At 40.3% G+C, this 19491-nt stretch overlaps 2 protein-coding genes across 4 annotated transcripts in view; both read left to right on the forward strand.

Annotated features, from left to right (window-relative positions):
• LOC307186875 (uncharacterized protein) overlaps window positions 1–19491 on the forward strand; it is a 341925-nt gene that overhangs the window by 139262 nt on the left and 183172 nt on the right. The gene's annotated exons all lie outside the window — the stretch shown is intronic.
• On the forward strand, window positions 7718–9440 carry LOC307187028 (high affinity cAMP-specific and IBMX-insensitive 3',5'-cyclic phosphodiesterase 8A-like; the record flags this gene model as incomplete). Its single annotated transcript, XM_079922790.1, is given in 4 exon segments — window positions 7718–7762; window positions 7765–7914; window positions 7918–7972; window positions 7975–9440. Coding segments are annotated over 4 exon segments (1716 nt in total), but the record flags the coding sequence as incomplete, so codon positions are not given.

Genomic DNA, 19491 nt, shown 5'->3' on the forward strand with positions numbered 1-19491 from the left:
CTGAGATGAGATTTCGTGTGCAAGCGATGTATTGCAGAAGTGTCTGAGAGAAACTAGAAAAGGATAGGCGTGGGACAGAAAGAGGAAGAAGCTAAGGAAGGGCAAGGTCTCAGGTCACAGACGACAGCTTTGCCTCTACCCTTTGGTGGAACGCTGGGGTACGAGATCCACAAACCAAGGCAAGGGAATAACTCTCACACGTGTTTGTCACTGGCTCAAGTCTGGTCCAGGTGAACATGGATACCCAAGTCCTCCTCTGCGTCTCCAGGCAAAGTGGTTCCAGTGGCCTGAGGGCAGTCCTCCTCCTGCAAAGAGGTGCAGGTCCTGCTTATCGAAAATACCCCAAATCTGGGGTGGGGTGCAAGAAAATGGCATAATATAGATGCGAGGGGATCTGAGTGGAACACTGATGTTGTCTACTACTCCAGGATAACACAACTTGGGGCTTGAGGTGTGTCCTCCAACACGTGATCCCAACCAATTTTTGTTATCTCAGAGAAGTCCCATCTTGGAGGGACAGAAAAAGGACAGAAGCATTTCAGTGGGATGCTCAGATACTTTTCCTGGTCTTGGCTTCCTGTGGTCCTGATTTCCATCTGCTCAACAAGGTGGGCCTGTGTGGGAGTTTATTTTCCTGTATTCCTGGTATGACGTAAGTCAGTCCGGAACCCAATCGTGTTCATGAACTTTTGCTACATAGAATCACCTCCCTTTTCTTCCCTATTTTTTTGATTATTAAAAATATTTATTACAAGCAGATTCCTTTTTCCATTCTTCAAAGAAAACACATAACTGGAAATATACAGAGATGGAAACTGGGTTAAACAAATTCTCAAGTCCTTATCAAGTAAGGAATCAATAAAGGAAAAGATATTTTGGAACTTAAAATTAGGGAAGGCTATACACAATTTAGATGGGAGGGAAAGAGAAAAACCAAAATAAAGTCAGATCGTTTACATTTTATAGCCTTTAATTAAGCACATAAAACTGTACTACTTATTTCTCCATGAACTTTTTGTGAAATTCAGATCGCAGTGTATCATTTACAAATCTTTTGTCTGTCTTCTGATTATCTACACCTTTTACACAGTTCTTGAAAACAGCATCATCATCCCACCCTATTTTGACTTTGAAGTTGGCGTGAAGCTGGGATGGGCCAGTGAGATTAAGGAGGTTTCCACTCAGAATGTTCTCCATAGGAATCCTTTCTTTTTGAACCTTTTGTTCTTGTTCCTTCCTGGCCTGCTCTTTCTTTTTAAATTTTTTCCAACTCTGCAAGAAGAGCTGCAGCAGCAGCAGCATCACTCTCCTCTTCAAAATCCACAGAGATTCTTGAAGAACAGGTACCTATTCCCTGAAAAAGGAGCTCCCAGATTCAGCGACATTCCCATTCAAACCCTTCAGGTGCTGGGGGCTTGGTGGGGCTTTTGGTTTAGAGGAGCTGCACAATGCTTGCAGTTGAGCCTGGCTGGTATGACTGGTTCCCTACCTTAGCTCAGAAACCATCCTCAGATCCCACATGTGCTCCTGTAGCCTGAGGTCACAGGTATGTGGAGGATTTGCTGTGGTCCCCCCGCTGGCATGAACAGACAGCAGGTTGATATCATCTGGTATGAATGGTTCAGGACTGTGGCTAGCCTCCTTTCTAATTATTTGGTATCTGTGTGGCATTCATTGCCCATGTTAGGCGAATTGTGAAATATTTGGATTATCATGCCTGATCCAGAATCGCTCTTGACCTCTTTTGAGATTGAGTGCTCTTACTGGATTATTATTTTAAAAATCATTGCTATGTCAGAATATTGTGGTTGTAATCAAAATAAAATAACAGTGGTAGCACTTACCACTTCATGCTTTGGCAAGAGTTTGCTCAGGCTACAGTGGCTTTGCAGGGCAAAGTCAGTATGGTGAAATAGCCCCAAGGGGCTGGGAATTGGGGATTCTCACTTGAATTTTTTGATGCATTTTATCTTTCCCCTATTACAGTCCTTCTCATTTTGGACTTGTAAGAAAGAAATTAATAACAACTGCTGTATTTGATTCATTATATTGTTTGTGTTTTAACAACTCACCTTTTCCTAATAAAGAGGCAATACTTTCTTCCTCTCCTTTGGATGAGTTTTGAGAAGATTGACTCATGTCACCATCTGTTGAAGTCTCCTTAAGTATGTCAACCAGAACATACAGATGACAGGCAAAAAGGTTTTGATTGGCCTCCTGTTCTTTTCTCTCTTAGCTACTAGAAACTCATTCAGCATGTCCCAGTCTGTGACTTGTCTTTTCATTATTTTAACGGTGCTTTTCACAGAGCAGGAGTTTTTAATATTAATGAAATCTAACTTATTAATATTTTCTTTCACAGATTATGCTTTGGTGTTGTATCTAAGAAGTCATTGTCAAACCCAAAGTCACCTAGATTTTCTCCTGTGTTCTCTAGAAATTTTATAGTTTTGCATTTTCCATTTAAGTCTATCATTCATTTGAGTTTTTTTTTGTGGAAGTTGTAAATCTGTGCCTAGATTCATATATTTTTTTTTTTTTGCATGTGGTATCAAGTTGTTCCAGCATCATTTGTTGAAAAGACTATCTATTCTCTATTGTATTGCCTTTGGATTGCCTTTGCTCCTTTGTCAAAGATCAGCTGACTTTATTTATGTGAGTCTATTTCTGAGCTCTCTGTTCTGATCCATCATTTTGTCTCTTCTTTTTTCAATACAACACTGCCTTGATTACTGCAGCTTTACAGTAAGTCTTGAAGTTGCGTAGTGTTCATTTTCCGATGTTTTCAACATTTTCTTGGCTCTTCTGGGTCTTTTGCCTCTCCATATAAACTTTAGAATCAGTTTGTCAATATCCACAAAATAACTTGCTGGGATTTTGATTGGTGTTGTATTGAATCTATAGATCAAGTTGGGAAGAACTGACATCTTGACAATACTGAGTCTTCCTACCCATGAGCATGAATTTTCTCTTCATTTTTTTAGTTCTTTGATTTCATTCATCAGAGTTTTATAGTTTTCCTCATATAGATCTTGTACATATTTTGTTAAATTTATACCTAAGTATTTCATTCTTGGGGGTGATAATGTAAATGGTATTGTGTTTTTAAAATTCAACTTGTTTTTTGCTGGTATACAAAAAGTCAGTGAATTTTGTATATTAAACTTGTATCCTGAAAACTTGCTATAATCACTTATTAATTCCAGGAGTTTGCCTGTTCTTTCAGATATTATACATAGATGATCATGTCATCCAGGAACAGAGAAAACTTTATGTCTTTCTTCCCAATCTCCATATATTTTATTTCTTTATCTTATCTTATTGCATTAGCTAGGACTTCCAATATGATGTTGAAAGATAGTGGTGGGAAGGAACATCTTTGCCTAATCCCTGATCTTAGGAGAAAAGCATTTATTTTCTTCATTTTCACCATTAAGTATAATGTTAGCTGTAGGTTTTTGTAGGTATTCTTTATCAAATTGAGGAAGTTCCCTTTTATTCCTAGTTTACTGAGAGTTGTTATCATGAATGGGTATTGGATTTTGTTAAATGCTTTTTCTGCATCTATTGATATGATCATGTAAGTTTTCTTCTTCAGACTGTTGACACAATGAATTACATTAATTAATTTTCAAATGTTGAATCAGCCTTGCATACCTGGGATAAATCTCACCTAGTTGTGGTGTTTAATTATTTTTATACATTGTTGAATTTGATGTGCTGATATTTTTTTGAGAATTTTTACATCTGTATTCATGAGAGACATTGGTATAATTTCTCTTTCTTGTAATGTCTTTATCTGATTTTGCTTTTAGGGTAATGATAACCTCATAGAATGAGTTAGGAAGTATTCACGCTGTTCCTATTTTGGGGAAGAGAATGTGGAGAATTGGCGTAATTTCTTCTGTAAATTTGATAGAATTGACCTGAGAAATCATGTGGGCCTGGTGCGTTCTTTTTTTGGAAGGTTATTAACTATTCATTCAATTTCTTTAGTAGATATAGGCCTACTCAGATTATCTATATCTACTTGTGTGGGTTTCAGTAGGTTGTGTCTTTTAAGAAATTGGTTTATTTTGTCTAAGTCATCACATTTCTGAGCATAGAGTTGTTCAGAATATTCTTTTATTACCCTTTTAATGTCTGTGGGGTCAGAAATAATGGTCTGTCTTTCATTTCTGATATTAGTGATTTGTGTCTTTTTATTTCTTGGTTTGCCTGACTGACACTATCAATTTCATTCATCTTTTCAAAGAATAAGTTTCTGGTATAATTAATTTTCTCTTGTTTTCTGGTTTTCAATTCTGTTAATTTCTGTGCTGCTTTTTATTATTTCTTTTCATCTATTTGGTTTAAGTTTATGTCACTATTATTCCTCTAGATGGTGGCAGCTTAGATTATTGATTTTATATCTTTCTTCTTGTCTAATATATGCATTCAATATTATAATTTCCCTCTAGGCCTGCTTTTGTAGTGTCTCACACATTTGGATAAGTTGTATCTTTATTTTCATTTAGTTTAAACTGTATGTAAAAAATTGAGACTTCTACTTTGACTTAGTTAGAAGTATGTTGTTTAGTCTCTAAATATTTTGAGATTTTTCCAGTTATCTTTCTGTTACTGATTTCTAATTCAATTCCTTTGTGGGCTGAGAGCATATTTTTTGTGATTTCTCTTTTAAAAAATTTTAACTGTGTTTTATGGTCTGGAATGTGGTCTGTCTTGATGAATGTCCCATGTGAGCTTGAGAAGTATATGCATTCTGCTGTTGTTGGATGAAGTATTCTGTAAGTGTCAATTAAGTCAAGTTGATTGATGGTGCTGTTCTGTTCAACTATATTTTTACTGACTTTCTGTCTGCTGGTTCTGTCAATTGTTGATTGAGATATGTGGGAAGTCTCAAAAGTAATAGTGGACTTAATCCTTTCTCCTTGTAGTTCTATCTGATTTTGTTTCGCGTATTTTACGCTCTGCTGTTAAGCACATAAACATTAAGGATTACTGTCTTCTTGGAGAATTGACTTCTTTATCATTCTTTATCATACAGAATTGACTCTTTATCACTTATAATTTTCCTTTTTTTGAAGTCTGCTTTTTCTGAAACAATATTGTTATGCAGGTGTTCTTTTGATCAGTGTTAGTTTAGTATGATATATCTTTTTCCATTTCTTTACTTTTAATCTATCTTGTCTTTATATTTAATGTGGATTTTTTGTTGACAGTGTACATTTGTGGGGGTTTTTTTTTTCTGCTCTAAATTTACTCTGTCAGTCTCCATCTTTAAATTGGTGCACTTATTTGTAACTGTTTCCTGTTAAAATTCTGTTTATTCCACTTATTCTTTGTTTCTTTCTTATCCACCATTCTTTATCTTGCCTTCTCTGGTTTTAATTGAACATTTTATGAAATTGCATTTCTTCTTCTCTTTTTATTTATTGTTTTATTCATTGAAGTACAGTTGACTTACAGTATTATATTAGATTTAGGTCTGTGACATTGGATTCAATATTTTTAGAGGTTACACACCATGCAAAGTTATAATAAAATATTGACAGTATACATCACATCCCTATGAATTATTTATTTTATAACTGGTTGTGTGTACTTTTTAATCCCTTTCACTTATTTCATTACTTCCCCCCATCCCTACTTCTCTCTCTTTTGGCAACCAATAATCTATTCTTTGTATCTTTGTGTTTGTTTTGTAATATTTTTTTTATAGGAGTATAGTTGCTTTACAGTGTTCTGTTAGTTTCTGCTGTACAGCAAGGTGAATCAGCTATACATATAAATATATCCCCTTTTCCTTGGATTTCCTTCCCATTTAGGTCACCATAGAGCATTGAGTATAGTTCCCTGTGCTATACAGTCTGTTCTCATTAGTTATCTATTTTATACATAGTAGTGTATGTATGTCAATCCCAATCTCCCAATTCATCACACCCCACCTTTCCCCGTGAGTATCCATATGTTTGTCTCTACGCCTATGTCTCTATTTCTGTTTTGCAAATAAGTTCATCTATACCATTTTTCTAGATTCCACATATAAGTGTTAATATATGATATTTGTCTCTCTCTTTCTGACTTACTTCACTCTGTATGACAGACTCTAGGTCTATCCACCTCATTACAAATAGCTCAATTTCGTTTCCTTTTATGGCTGAGTAATATTCCATTGTATATATGTGCCACATCTTCTTTATCCATTCATCCGATAATGGACACTTAGGTTGTTTCCATCTCTGAGCTATTGTAAATAGAGCTGCAATGAACATTTTGGTACATGACTCTTTTTGAATTATGTTTTTCTCAGGGTATATTCCCAGTAGTGGGATTGCTGGGTCATATGGTAGTTCTATTTGTAGTTTTTTAAGGAACCTCCATACTGTTCTCCATAGTGGCTGTACCAATTCACATTCCCACCAGCAGTGCAAGAGTGTTCCCTTTTCTCCACACCCTCTCCAGCATTTATTGTTTCTAGATTTTTTGATGCTGGCCATTCTGACTGGTGTGAGATGATATCTCATTGTAGTTTAGATTTGCATTTCTCTAATGATTAATGATGTTGAGCATTCTTTAATATGTTTGTTGGCAGTCTGTATATCTTCTTTGGAGAAATGTCTATTTAGGTCTTCTGCCCATTTTTGGATTGGGTTGTTTGTTTTTTTGTTACTGAGCTGCATGAGCTGCTTGTAAATTTTGGAGATTAATCCTTTGTCAGTTGCTTCATTTGCAAATATTTTCTCCCATTCTGAGGGTTGTCTTTTTGTCTTGTTTATGGTTTCCTTTGCTGTGCAAAAGCTTTGAAGTTTCATTAGGTCCCATTTGTTTATTTTTGTTTCCATTTCTCTAGGAGGTGGGTCAAAAAGGATTTTGCTGTGATTTATGTCATAGAATGTTCGCCTATATTTTCCTCTAAGAGTTTGATAGTTTCTGGCCTTACATTTAGGTCTTTAATCCATTTTGAGCTTAGTTTTGTGTATGGTGTTAGGGAGTGATCTAATCTCATACTTTAACATGTACCTGTCCAGTTTTCCCAGCACCTCTTATTGAAGAGACTGTCCTTTCTCCACTGTACATTCCTGCCTCGTTTATCAAAGATAAGCTGACCATATGTGCCTGGGTTGATCTCTGGGCTTTCTATCCTGTTCCATTGATCGATCTTTCTGTTTTTGTGCCAGTACCATACTGTCTTGATTACTGTAGCTTTGTAGTATAGTCTGAAGTCAGGGAGCCTGATTCCTCCAGCTCCATTTTTCGTTCTCAAGATTGCTTTGGCTGTTCGGGGTCTTTTGTGTTTCCATACAAATTGTGAAATTTTTTGTTCTAGTTCTGTGAATAATGCCAGTGGTAGTTTGATAGGGATTGCATTGAATCTGTGATTGCTTTGGGTAGTAGAGTCATTTTCACAATGTTGATTCTTCAATAAAACCTTGTTCATATTAATCTGCTTCTGTTTATGTGTCTTTACTCACTGACTCAGCTGTAGAGGAAGAACTGACATATGTGAGTGGTGATGTGGGAGCCAGACTTGAAGACACCAAACTTTTGTGTCCCAGTGACTGGGATGTGGAATTAGGCACACATTATGGCTGCATGTGCTGAGTCCTGAAATCTGTTCTCAGTGTAACGAGTGACAATCAGGAGGAACTGAGGTCCAGAGGAGGGAGAGATGGGGTGACTCACCCTGGCTTCTCTGTATGTCTCTCAACAACAAAATGTGAAGGTGATACCTGTCATTGGACAGGGAGGAAAAATTATGGACACTATGTGTCCATTGTCAGAGTGTGCAATGGCAACAATAAGGCTGAGAAAATAGCTGAATGTGTTCAGTCTGACACTCATACAGGTAATCAGTCAGGCAAACATAACGATGGGAGAAAAAGCTCACTAGATGTCAGAACTGCTGCCTCTTGAACAAGCAAAGTTTCCAGCCAGAGACGACGCTCCTCCATGGCCCGGATACATTCCATGTAGATGAGGCGCCCATCACCAAGGCAATCGATATCATCAGTGCTGCCCAGGAAAGCAGTCCCATGCCTGTGACAGAAGCCTTAGATCGTGTGCTGGAAATTCTAAGAACCACTGAATTATATTCACCACAATTTGATGCTAAGGACGATGATCCTCATGCCATTGACCTTGTTGGGGGCTTAATGTCTGATGTTCTGCGAAGACCATCCAGGAATGAGTATGTTCTTTCAACAAAAAACTTTAAACAGGTTTCCAGCAGTGTAATCACCCCCACCTCCCTTCACAACGTCCCATCACAGATAACTCGGGCCATGGAAAATGAGGAATCCTGGGACTTTGATATTTTTGAACTGGAGGCTGCCACTCATAAAAGGCCTTTGATTTATCTTGGTCTCAAAATATTTGCTCGCTTTGGAGTCTGTGAAGTCTTAAAATGCTCTGAGACAATGCTGAGATCATGGTTGCAAATTATCGAAGCCAATTATCATGCTTCTAACCCCTACCACAATTCTACACATTCTGCCGATGTGCTTCACGCCACTGCCTCTTTTCTTTGCAAAGAGAGGATAAAGCAAACTTTAGATCCACTTGCTGAGATCACTGCCCTCATTGCAGCCACTGTCCATGACCTGGACCACCCCGGGAGAACCAACTCCTTCCTGTGCAGTGCTGGGAGCGAGCTGGCCATTCCGTATAACGACACTGCTGTGCTCGAGAGCCACCTCGCGGCCTTGGCCTTCCAGCTGACCACTCGTGATGATAAATGCAGCATCTTTAAAATCATGGAGAGGGATGACTACCGGACGCTGCGCCAGAGTATTATCGACATGGTCTTAGCCTCAGAAATGACAAAGCACTTTGAGCACGTCAACAAATTTGTCAATAGCATCAACAAGCCCTTGGTAGCATTAGAGGAAGATGGGGAAACTGATAAAAATCAAGAAGCCATAATCACTATGCTCAGAACTCCAGACAACCGCAGTCTGATCAAACGAATGCTCATTCAGTGTGCTGATGCGTCCAATCCCTGCCGACCCCTGGGAAAGTGCATTGAGTGGGCCGCACGTATCTCAGAAGAATGTTTGTCTCAGACTGATGAAAAGAAGCGACAGGACTCGCCTGTAGTGATGCCAGTTTTGGACAGAAATACCTGCAGCATCCCCAAATCCCAAATCTCTTTCATTGACTATTTCATCACAGACATGTTTGCTGCTTGGGACGCCTTTGTAGACCTGCCTGAGTTAATGCAGCACCTTGACAACAATTTTAAATACTGGAAGGGACTGGACGAAATGAAGCTGCGGAGCCTCCGCCCACCTTCTGAATTGTGGGCGACACCACCTGGGGCCCTGACGCTGTGTCCCTCCAGTCACTTGGGATTCCTGAGGGCAGAGTTCCTTGGTCCTTTCATCCCCCGGTCTGCAGAGCCTGTAAGAGCACACAGGGACGTCGGCAACCTTCTGTAGCCACCATCTGATGCCACTGCCGTAAAGTGAGACTTAGCTGGGCCTGCTGCAGGGGCGCTTCAGAAAGTCACGTGAGAACCACGGTTTGCATTCGCGTCCATTAAAGCACGAGCTCGGGACTGCCCCCGCAAAGGACGGAGGTGGATTTCCTTTGTTAACGTAGTTAAGTCTCTCTCCCTCAGAACTAGCCCATTTAGCTCCAGGTTCCTTAGGCACCCGATGCACTTACACAACATTTAAGAGCTTTACACAACTGGAAGGTCACATCTTTATTTCTTATTGCAGGAACACAACTTCTGGAAACTTTATTTCTATCAGAACCTGGAGATGACCAGGCTTTACTTTATCATCTCTTTCTTCTTCTTCTACGTGTGTTCCTGGTCTTACTCTTCCTGGTTCTTCTGCAGGGAGCGGTCCAGCAACTTGTTCTCTGGATGTAACTCTACGTCTCTTTTCCTCCGGATGGTCTCGATGATTTCGTGAGCAGCATCGTGGGGTTTGTCGTAGACCGGCAGCGGCCACGGGTAGACGGCGGACTTGGCCCCCACGGGCGACTCCAGCCTCAGCTCCAGCTTCTCCCCTATGTCTTCCCAATTAACTAGTTTTAACCACCCAATTAATTGTTGCTATTATTTTGAACACTTATCTGTTAGATCAATTAAGAGTAAAGAAAATAAAATAATTCATTTATTTCTTCTCTAATGTTCTTCCTTCTTTATGGAGATCTGAGTTTCCTATTTATATGATGTTTATTTCCTCTGAGGAACTTCCTTTAACTTTTTTTGTGATGCAGTTCTACTGAAGATAAATTCCCTCAGTTTTTGTTTGTTTGAGGAAGTCTTTAATTCTCCTCCTCTTTTGAATGATAATTTAGCTGGATACAGAATTGTAGGTTTGTGATTTTATTTCTTCCAACATGTTAAATATTTCAGTCCACTCTCTTTGCTAACATAGTTTCTGAAGAAATGTTCAGTATAATTCTTATCCTTTTCCTCTATTGATAAGGTGTTCTTTTCCCTTTGGCTTTTGCTTCTTTCAAGATTTTCTTTTAGGTTTTCTGCATTTTGATATGATATGCCTATGCGTAGTGTTTGGTTCCCCCCCACCTCCTGTATTTATCTTGCTGGGTATTCTTTGAGTTTCTTGGATCTGTGTTTGATTATCTTGGTTTGATGTCTGTCATTAACTTTGGAAAGTTCCCAGTCATCATTCAAATATTTCTTCTGGTCCTTTCTGTCTTTCTTCTCCTCTGGTATTCCCATTACACATTTAGTACAGCTTTTCTAATTGTCCCACTGTTCTTGGATATCTTGTTTCATACTGGTTTTGTTTGTTTGTTTTGTTTTCTTTCCTTTTTGAACTTCAATTTTGGAAACTTCTACTGACCTATTTTCAAACTCACTGATTCTTTCCTCAGCCATGTTCCATTCATGTTCAACCTTTGATGAGTCCATCAAAGACATTCTTCATTTCTCTGACAGTGTTTTCATTTTCTAGTATTTACTCTTGATTCTTTCTTAGAACTTTTATCTGCTTACATTACCCATCTTTTCTTGCACGCTGTCCAGTTTTTCCATTACAGTCCTTACCATATTAATTGTAGTTATTTTAAATTCTTGGTCTGATAATTAAAATTTCTCTGCCCTAGCTGAGTTAGTTTCTGACGCTTGCTTTGTGTCTCCAGGCTGATCTTTCCTTGCCTTTTAGTATGCCTTGTAATTTTTTATTGAAATCCAGACATAATGTATTAGAAACTGAGGTAAATAGGTCTTTAGTGTGATGTTTTGTATTTATCTGGCTAGGAGTTAGGCTGTGTTTAATGTTTGCTGTGGCTATAGTGTAAGATGCTTCAATTTACTCTGGTATCCTTGTTTTTGTCTCCCCTGTTGTCTTCGGGTTTCCGTAGAAACTCCTTCTTACATAGAGTCCATGTCTTGCAGCTCACTCAGTTGTAATTTACTGTTATTATACTGCATCCCTATTGATGTGGTAGTAAGGTATTAGGGAAGGGAAGCATTCTGTACTCTCATGGTTAAACCTCCGTTTATAAAAAGGGCCAGAATTCCTGCACTGTGACCTTCAGAAGTTTTTTATATTTTTCAGTTTTTTTCCCCCTAGATCTCTGTGTGAGACAGGAAGGCTGTGGGGATTAGAGTTGGCTCATTGCTCTTCTGGAGATAAAGTTCTAGTGAATTAGTTTTCCTTGAGGGCAGGGCTTCGTTTTGGAGAACAGAACCCACTGGTTGCATCTTAACATGGTTATTTTTTTCTCTTATCTTCCCCAAAGTACATGGACATTTCCCCCCAAGTGTTCACAAGTGGGAATCTGGTGACGTTTTTGGAGGTGAAACTTACGGATGTACAGAGGCTTCCTGAAGACTGCGCCCTCAGGAGTTTTAGCTCTAAAGCTAGTCAACACTCAACCTCCAGAAATGTGTCATTTACAGGTTTTAGTGCTCCTACCAGTTTCTGGCTCTAGCAGCTTCTGCTCCTGGTAAGCTGTTACTCTCTTGGTTCTATTCCTCCAGTTTTCAGGGCAGTAGTTTGCCCTCTGACCTCAATTCTCTGATAAATCTAAGGAGAGTTGTTGATTTTTAGTTTTTTAACTTTCTTCTTGTTATGAGGATGGGAGTTACTTATAATCTCTTCACATGTTGGAATGGACACTGGAAATGCCAGTTATTGTTATTATACATTACAACTCCAGAATTTCCTTTTTTAGAAACAGTATTTATATCTTTATTGGTAGTCTCTATTTGATGAGCCACTTTATCATATTTCCCTTTAATTTATAGAAGTGATTTTTTTTTCGTTCCTTGAACCTGTTTGTGATATCCGCTTTGGTGTCTTTTTGTGCTAATGCGACATCTAGGTCCCCTAGTAGACCATTTCTTTTGACTGCTTTTTTCCTTGTGAAGGGGAAACACTTTTGTGTTTTTTTGCATATACTATAAGTTTTTATTTGAAAACTGGACATTTTAGGTAATATATATCATAGCAGATGTGAGTTTGTTTCTTCTCTGATATTGTTTCTGTTTATTGTTAATGATTTGTTTGGGCTAATTCTGTGGAGTCTGTCTTCCCCCACTGTTTGTGACCTTTGATGTCTCTGTAAAGTGTTTCTTTTTCCTTATTAATTTTATTTTCAAGCCTGACTTCATAGGGGTTGCTCCCATGTCAGAATTGTTTAGTGGTAACTGAATAATTAAAAGTTGTTCTCATCTACCTTGAGCTATTAAGTTTCTGCCCTTGTTCATGGATTTGTGTGTAAGTTGGGAGACACATGTCAACTTCAGACAGTTTACTTGTTGTTCCTGGCTTTTACCTTCTGCTAGCACAAGTCCTCACATTCATCCAGGGACAAACAGATAGCTGCCTTTTCCAGTCTCTCCTAAGAAGGTGTGCAGCCTTGTACATGCACACTGCCTTTGGAACCACCAGGGTATGTGGAGACCTATCAAGGCCTACTCTGGCTGTCTCATTTCCTGATAAACTTATGCCTAGTCTGATTGCCACAACCTCAGGCTAGCTGACATTCGTCTTTCTTATTTGTCACTAAAATCGCTACTGTTTCTGACAATGTGTGTGGGGATTTTTCCATATTCTGATGAATATCAAGTTAGCCCTTAGCCTTCCTGGCTGAGAAGGTGCTGGTTTTCATGGCTTACACCAACCTAGAACATAGCTGGGCACAAATACAGAGCTGGGGTGGGTGGCCACATTGGAATCATAGCCACGCTGGGAAAAAACACCACGGTGAAACTCTTACCTGAATTGCTTCAACACACATGTTGAAAAAACTACTACTACTACCACACAAGCTTTTCTTGTGTAGACACACCTCAATTTATCTTGTGCCTTTGTTCTATTTTCAGAGTCCTGAAATTTTTGTTTTTGACAATTTTGTCCAATTTTATCGTTGCCCTTTGGAGTGAGGATTTGGAGTTACTCTACCATTCAGGACTATTTGATGGTTCTTATGTCCCAGGGGAGGTTGTGGAATGGGAATTTAGCAAGGTGCTATTTGACACGTTACTGTGAATATCTAGTTCACCCTGCCTTCATTGGAGTTGGAGGGATTTAACATTACGCAGGTGTTGGACTTCACCTGGTCAGATTCTCAGAAGGTGTTGGGACAGGAGAACAAAGGATACTGATGAGAGATAAGTTCAGGTGATTAACCTTGAGACCAATACTGGCTATGAACGGAAAAGAAGTGATGACAATGCTGACAGCCAGAAGGACTGAAAGAGTCAAGGTTCTGGAAGTGAGTTTGAAGTAAGAAAGGTATTTGTCTTGAAGTCATGAGTGAGTTGGAAGTCATTAGGAATTTGGGGTCAGAGGTTGAGCCTGAGTAGCTGTGGACCGGAAGAGTCAGAGGAGCCAGTTATTTGCTACTAACCTATATTCCTAGTACCCTCAGACGGACCATGACAAGCATCCAGTTTAGTCGACTGTTGGGGAAACTGGAATATCCACATGATTGAAAAAGAATCACCAACAATGAATGGAGTCCAGTCCTAGAATTTGACTAGTAAGACTCTACTTCCAGCTTTCCCTTCACAATTTGGTAAAAACAGCAAACACAAACAAAAGAAGAAACAATTTACTCTCCAGCCTCACGGACTTAATAGTCTAGTCTTCCTCTGAGCCATCAGGCAGGTTCTGTGGCCTGTTCTACCCCTTGGGATCTAGTTCATTTCTTTGACCCCAGTGGCTCTTACTGCAATGGGCACCCTGTGTATGACAAAGCAGGAGGGAAGATTTGGACCAAGATAAAATGATTAATCTTGTTAGAAAATTTGACAAGATAGTTATTAAAAATATGATGGCTAGGAAGTGCATAACTTGAAGAGACTATTTCAGTATATTGCCCCTCAAAAGTATTTCTTTTTTAAAGTCAGTTCACTTGAGATTTTAAGTAAGTGGTTGATTTAACCCATTTGACTAAATTGTTTATCATCAAGACATTCCTTCTGCTCTATTTTTCACCACTCAGCAAGCTGACCTGGCATGAACAGGTGTTGCTGTGGGGCAGATGGGTCCCCTGTGCTTATACCCTTGGTACCTAATTCATTTCCCTTACTCGTTGTTGATTATTCTAGTACATGAAGCAAAGCTATGGAACTAATGTCTGATTTTTCTTTTCTGTGAAAAAACACTTGGTTTGTCATTAATGAACTGGGTCAATGGCTCCATAATGAATTCAGGCTTTATTGACTCTGATTCCATGTTATTTGAGCTTTTGGAAGAAAATTAAAAGTTTTTAAACCTGTTTTTCTTTTGCATTGATTTCTAAGGCAACTAGTTTAATTATGGATCATTAACTACCTCACTTCAATTCTAGTTTCATCAAAGTTTCTTTCTTTCTTTTTTTTTTTTTTTTTTGCGGTACACGGGCCTCTCACTGCTGTGGCCTCTCCTGTTCTGGAGCACAGGCTCCGGATGCGCAGGCTCAGCGGCCATAGCTCACAGGCCCAGCCGCTCCGCGGCATGTGGGATCTTCCCAGACCGGGGCACGAACCCGTGTCCCCTGCATCGGCAGGAGGACTCTCAACCACTGCGCCACCAGGGAAGCCCTCTTTATTTTTTAATAGGAAAATTTTCTCATGGAATAAATGTCTCCTGAAAGATTCTTATTCTGCCCATCATGGCTGCTGATGGTGGGGGCTGAAGCCTAATCAAAAATAACTGACTGTGAAATACCAGTATTTTCTTTAAAAACTGATGGAATAGTTTAATTTTAAAAAGACGTTTTCTAAGGCATTTGTTTAAAAATAATTAAATAACTTATTACCTATCTTACACACACACACACACACACACACACAGTATGAAAGGCATGTGCCATTTATAAGAGAATAATGAAAACTTTTGTTTTATGTTAGATTGAAGCAGGTACTTGGCACACTGCAGTGAAAATGGAGATTTTGAACATGTGTGTGTGTGTGTACATTTAACTACCATGCTTAGAATTACACGAACCATATCCTCCTATTCCTAAGCAGATTTCTTTTTCATCTTTATCTGAGAAACAGCATTTCTTAGTCCATCTTCATATGGAATTCTTTTTTTTTTTAATTTATCTTTAGCTGCTTTGGGTCTTCATTGCTGTGTGAGGGCTACTCTTGCGTTGCGGTGCGCCAGCTTCTCATTCGGTGGCTTCTCTTGAGGAGCACAGGCTCTAGGTGCACAGGCTCAGTAGTTGTGGCTCATGGGCTCTAGAGCACAGGCTCAGTAGTTGTGGCGCACGGGCTTCGTTGCTCCGTGGCATGTGGGGTCTTCCCGGACCAGGGATCAAACCCACGTCCCCTGCCCTGACAGCCGGATTCTTAATCACTGTGCCACTAGGGAAGTCCCTTGTGGAATTCTGATACCACCCTCTTGCTGCATCATCCCCAAATTCAAGGACAACATCTTTTCCTAGTGTTAGAAATTCAAATGCACAAGTACTAGCAGTTCAGACTTCTACAGTTGTGATAAATAAGCAATGCCCTATTTCACAAGCCCCCTGGCTGGTGCAGCCAGCCCCAAGAACCCCGCTTTGGTGCGTCTCACCCCGGGAGCCCTTACTGCTGGCCCTCGCACTCAGCTCTGTGTGCCCCAGGACTGGGGCAGTAGCAGGAACAGCCAGCCCTTGCAGCCCTCTTCCCTCAACCTCCCCCCAGATCGTCTCAGTTAATGCTTCAACTTCTTATTTTAGCTCTTCTTACTGTATTCTCTCAGTCTTGGAATGATTTACAACTTTCCCCTGTAATGTTTATTATGGTTCTTTCCAGCAGTGCAATCCCTATCTCCTGTTATAGAGGAAACGTCTTTACTACCCACTTTGACCTTGAGAAATGTCACTGACTTCCTATGCGATTTTGCCGACCTCCCTCGTCCATCCTGTCTCTACCTGGTTGAATACATTTCAGTTCTGTTTCACTGTGTAAGAGTGATTGGGGACACTAATGGATGCAGGGTGTGGAGAGAATCTATCTTACTATGTGTGGGCAAAGAACATTTTTTTTTTAATTAATTTATTTATTTTTGGCTGTGTTGGGTCTTCGCTTCTGTGTGAGGGCTTTCTCCAGTTGCGGCGAGTGGGGGCCACTCTTCATCGCGGTGCGCAGGCCTCTCACTGTCACGGCCTCTCCCGTTGTGGAGCACAGGCTCCAGACGCACAGGCTCAGTAATTGTGGCTCACGGGCTTAGTTGCTCCGCGGCATGTGGGATCTTCCCAGACCAGGGCTCGAACCCGTGTCCCCTGCATTGGCAGGCAGATTCTTAACCACTGCGCCACCGGGGAAGCCCTCCCGGCAAAGAACATTTTAATGGACATAGATAAACTATTTGATTCAGAAAATTTGCCTTTTGGGGAGTGCACAGTGACTTTGGTAGATAAATATTCTGTTAAAGACGGTATGTCTTTGTACCTTTCATAGAGCTTCCAGGTGGGACATAGAATGAATTATTCTCGTCATTAACAAGGAAAGTCCTCTTCCATAGAGTGCTAAGAATATTGAGATTAAATTTGAGAGAAACGCATACAATCTAGTTCAGATGACAAAAGGAAAAGAAATATGTTGTGCACGATTGTCCTTCAATCAAGACCTTTTTCTTCACCTGCAAAATAGCAGGGTTGGATTTGACCAATTGTTTGGGTTTTTTTTTCTTTAACTTTTTAATAAAACTTTGGTACCATTTGTTAAATGGAAATATTGCTCTTAAACTTAATGGCTGGGCTTCCCTGGTGGCGCAGTGGTTAAGAATCCCCTTGCCAGTGCAGGGGACATGGGTTTGAGCCCTAATCTGGGAAGATCCCACATGCCACGGAGCAATGAAACCCATGCGCCACAACGACTGAGCCTGCGCTCTAGAACCCACGAGCCACATCTACTGAGCCCACATGCTATAACTATTGAAACCCGTGTGCCTAGAGCCCATGCTCCACAACAGGAGAAGCCATCACAATGAGAAGCCCGTGCACTGCAACAAAGAGTAGCCCCAGCTTGCAGCAACTAGAGAAAGCCTGTGCGTAGCAAAGAAGACCCAAGGCAGCCAAAATAAATAAATAAATAAATAAACAAACTTAACGACTATGTGGCAGTTTTAAAATATTGCCTCACATTCTTTGACAATATTTTCATTGAGATTAAGGTCTCTGTCCCCTTCCCTTGAGTTTGAGCCGGTTTGTGATAGCTTCAACCAGTAGAGTATGGTAGAAGAGACACGATGTAACTTCTGAAGCCAAGTCATAAAATCCATGCAGCTTCTGCCTTGTTCTCTGGGACACTTGCTCTGGAGGCTGTGACCTTACCAGGGTAAGAAGTCTTACTACCCTGAAGCGACCGTACTGTGTGGAAGTCCAAGCCACATGCAGAGGCGGTTATAGAGATGCTGGTTCATAGTCTCCATCAGCAGTCCTGGTCCAGGCTCTGGGATCCCATCCCCCATCCACTTGAGTCACCCCCAGCCATGCGAATCCACTTGAGTCACCCCCAGCCATGCGAGTCTTCATGGCTGAGGCCCCAAACATCATAGACCAGAGACACGCCATCCCCGCTACACCCTGTCTGGATTCCTAAGACTCACAGAATCTGTGAGCATAGTAAAATGGGTGGGTTTTTAAAAAATTATGTTGAATTTTGGAGTGGGTTAGTTAAGCTGCGGTATATGACCAGAGCAAAATTATAGAGATTATATTCGACTTTCTTAGGCTGAAGTAAAGGACCTATGGAATTCTGGACATTGCTACCCCTGAAAACTGCTTATGATATCTGTCAACCATGAGAAAAATAGCGCTAATTGTGGCCTTTTGTGAGTTCATCATAACCTATGTGACCTGGGAGACAGATTCCAAATATTTCAAAATGTTGATTGTTAATACTAAACATTCCCTGGAAATATAGTATGATTCTAAAAGGCCTTTGATGGGAAAGCTCAACATTTAAAATTACTTCCTGTGATCCGAGGTTTTAGAAGGCACAATTCCGCATGGGCAGTTTGGGGTATTTTTGAGGACCCTTCTTATTCTAGTGGAACTTTCCACTTTGTTATTCACTTCATGTTTCAGTGTCAATAGGAGTGTTCTGTCGAATTTCTCTACAAATCCATTCACATCCAGAAAAATGACACTTTATTTATAGCTTCTGCTTAGAACTTAATATTTAGAAGAGTTCAGTGACATTTTCATAGTAAAATGACATGAAGCCAATGAAATATTATAGAAGCAGGAAAAGTTCAAACACATTTCATTTCCACTGATGGCACTTGTGTGTCACACCGGAGGATGGTAAGCCAATCAATTAAAATCTAGAAGAGCCAAAACTAGACAGTGTGTGAAGCAAGGCAAAACTGTAGATTCCTCTTGGGAACCCAAAACTCTTCTCTTGCTTCCCTTTCCCCCTTGGTGTGACATAAAATCATCCTTCTCGGTCATTGAGGCAGGAAATGTCAGTGCTGAAAATCCAGGAGGAAACCAACAGTGGACCTTGTGGCTGTATTTATTCATTTATGTATTTTACATTTATCTGACAGACCAAGGCATATTTTGAACATGGAGGAGAGGGTACATGGGATGGTGGTGGTGATCTGACGGATGAAAGATGCATTGGACCAAATATGCCACCTTTAGTTCTGTTGAGACAGTCTCTTTAATTCTGTGTTTTAGTTTTCTGAGAGATCTTAACTCCGTGCTTCCCAAGTTTTATGTGCATAACCGTCTTCTTTGGATCTTGTTAAAATGCAGATTCTGACTCAGTAGGTTGGGGCCTTAGTTCAGTGGGGCCTAAGATTCTGCATTTCCAGTGATCCCAAGATGACGCCCAGGACCACACTTAGAGTAGCAAGTGTGTCTGTAACTAGTTGCAGAAACTGGCAGCCGGATGTGGCAGCCTTAACTCAGGCTTTCATTAAAAAGTTGAATTTCAGGGCTTCCCTGGTGGCGCAGTGGTTAAGAATCCGCCTGCCAGGGCTTCCCTGGTGGCGCAGTGGTTGAGAGTCCGCCTGCTGGTGCAGGGGACATGGACTCGTGCCCCGGTCCAGGAAGATCCCACGTGCCGCGGAG

The sequence above is a fragment of the Stenella coeruleoalba genome (genome assembly GCF_951394435.1).
Source record: "Stenella coeruleoalba genome assembly, chromosome: 5".
NCBI lineage: Eukaryota > Metazoa > Chordata > Mammalia > Artiodactyla > Delphinidae > Stenella > Stenella coeruleoalba.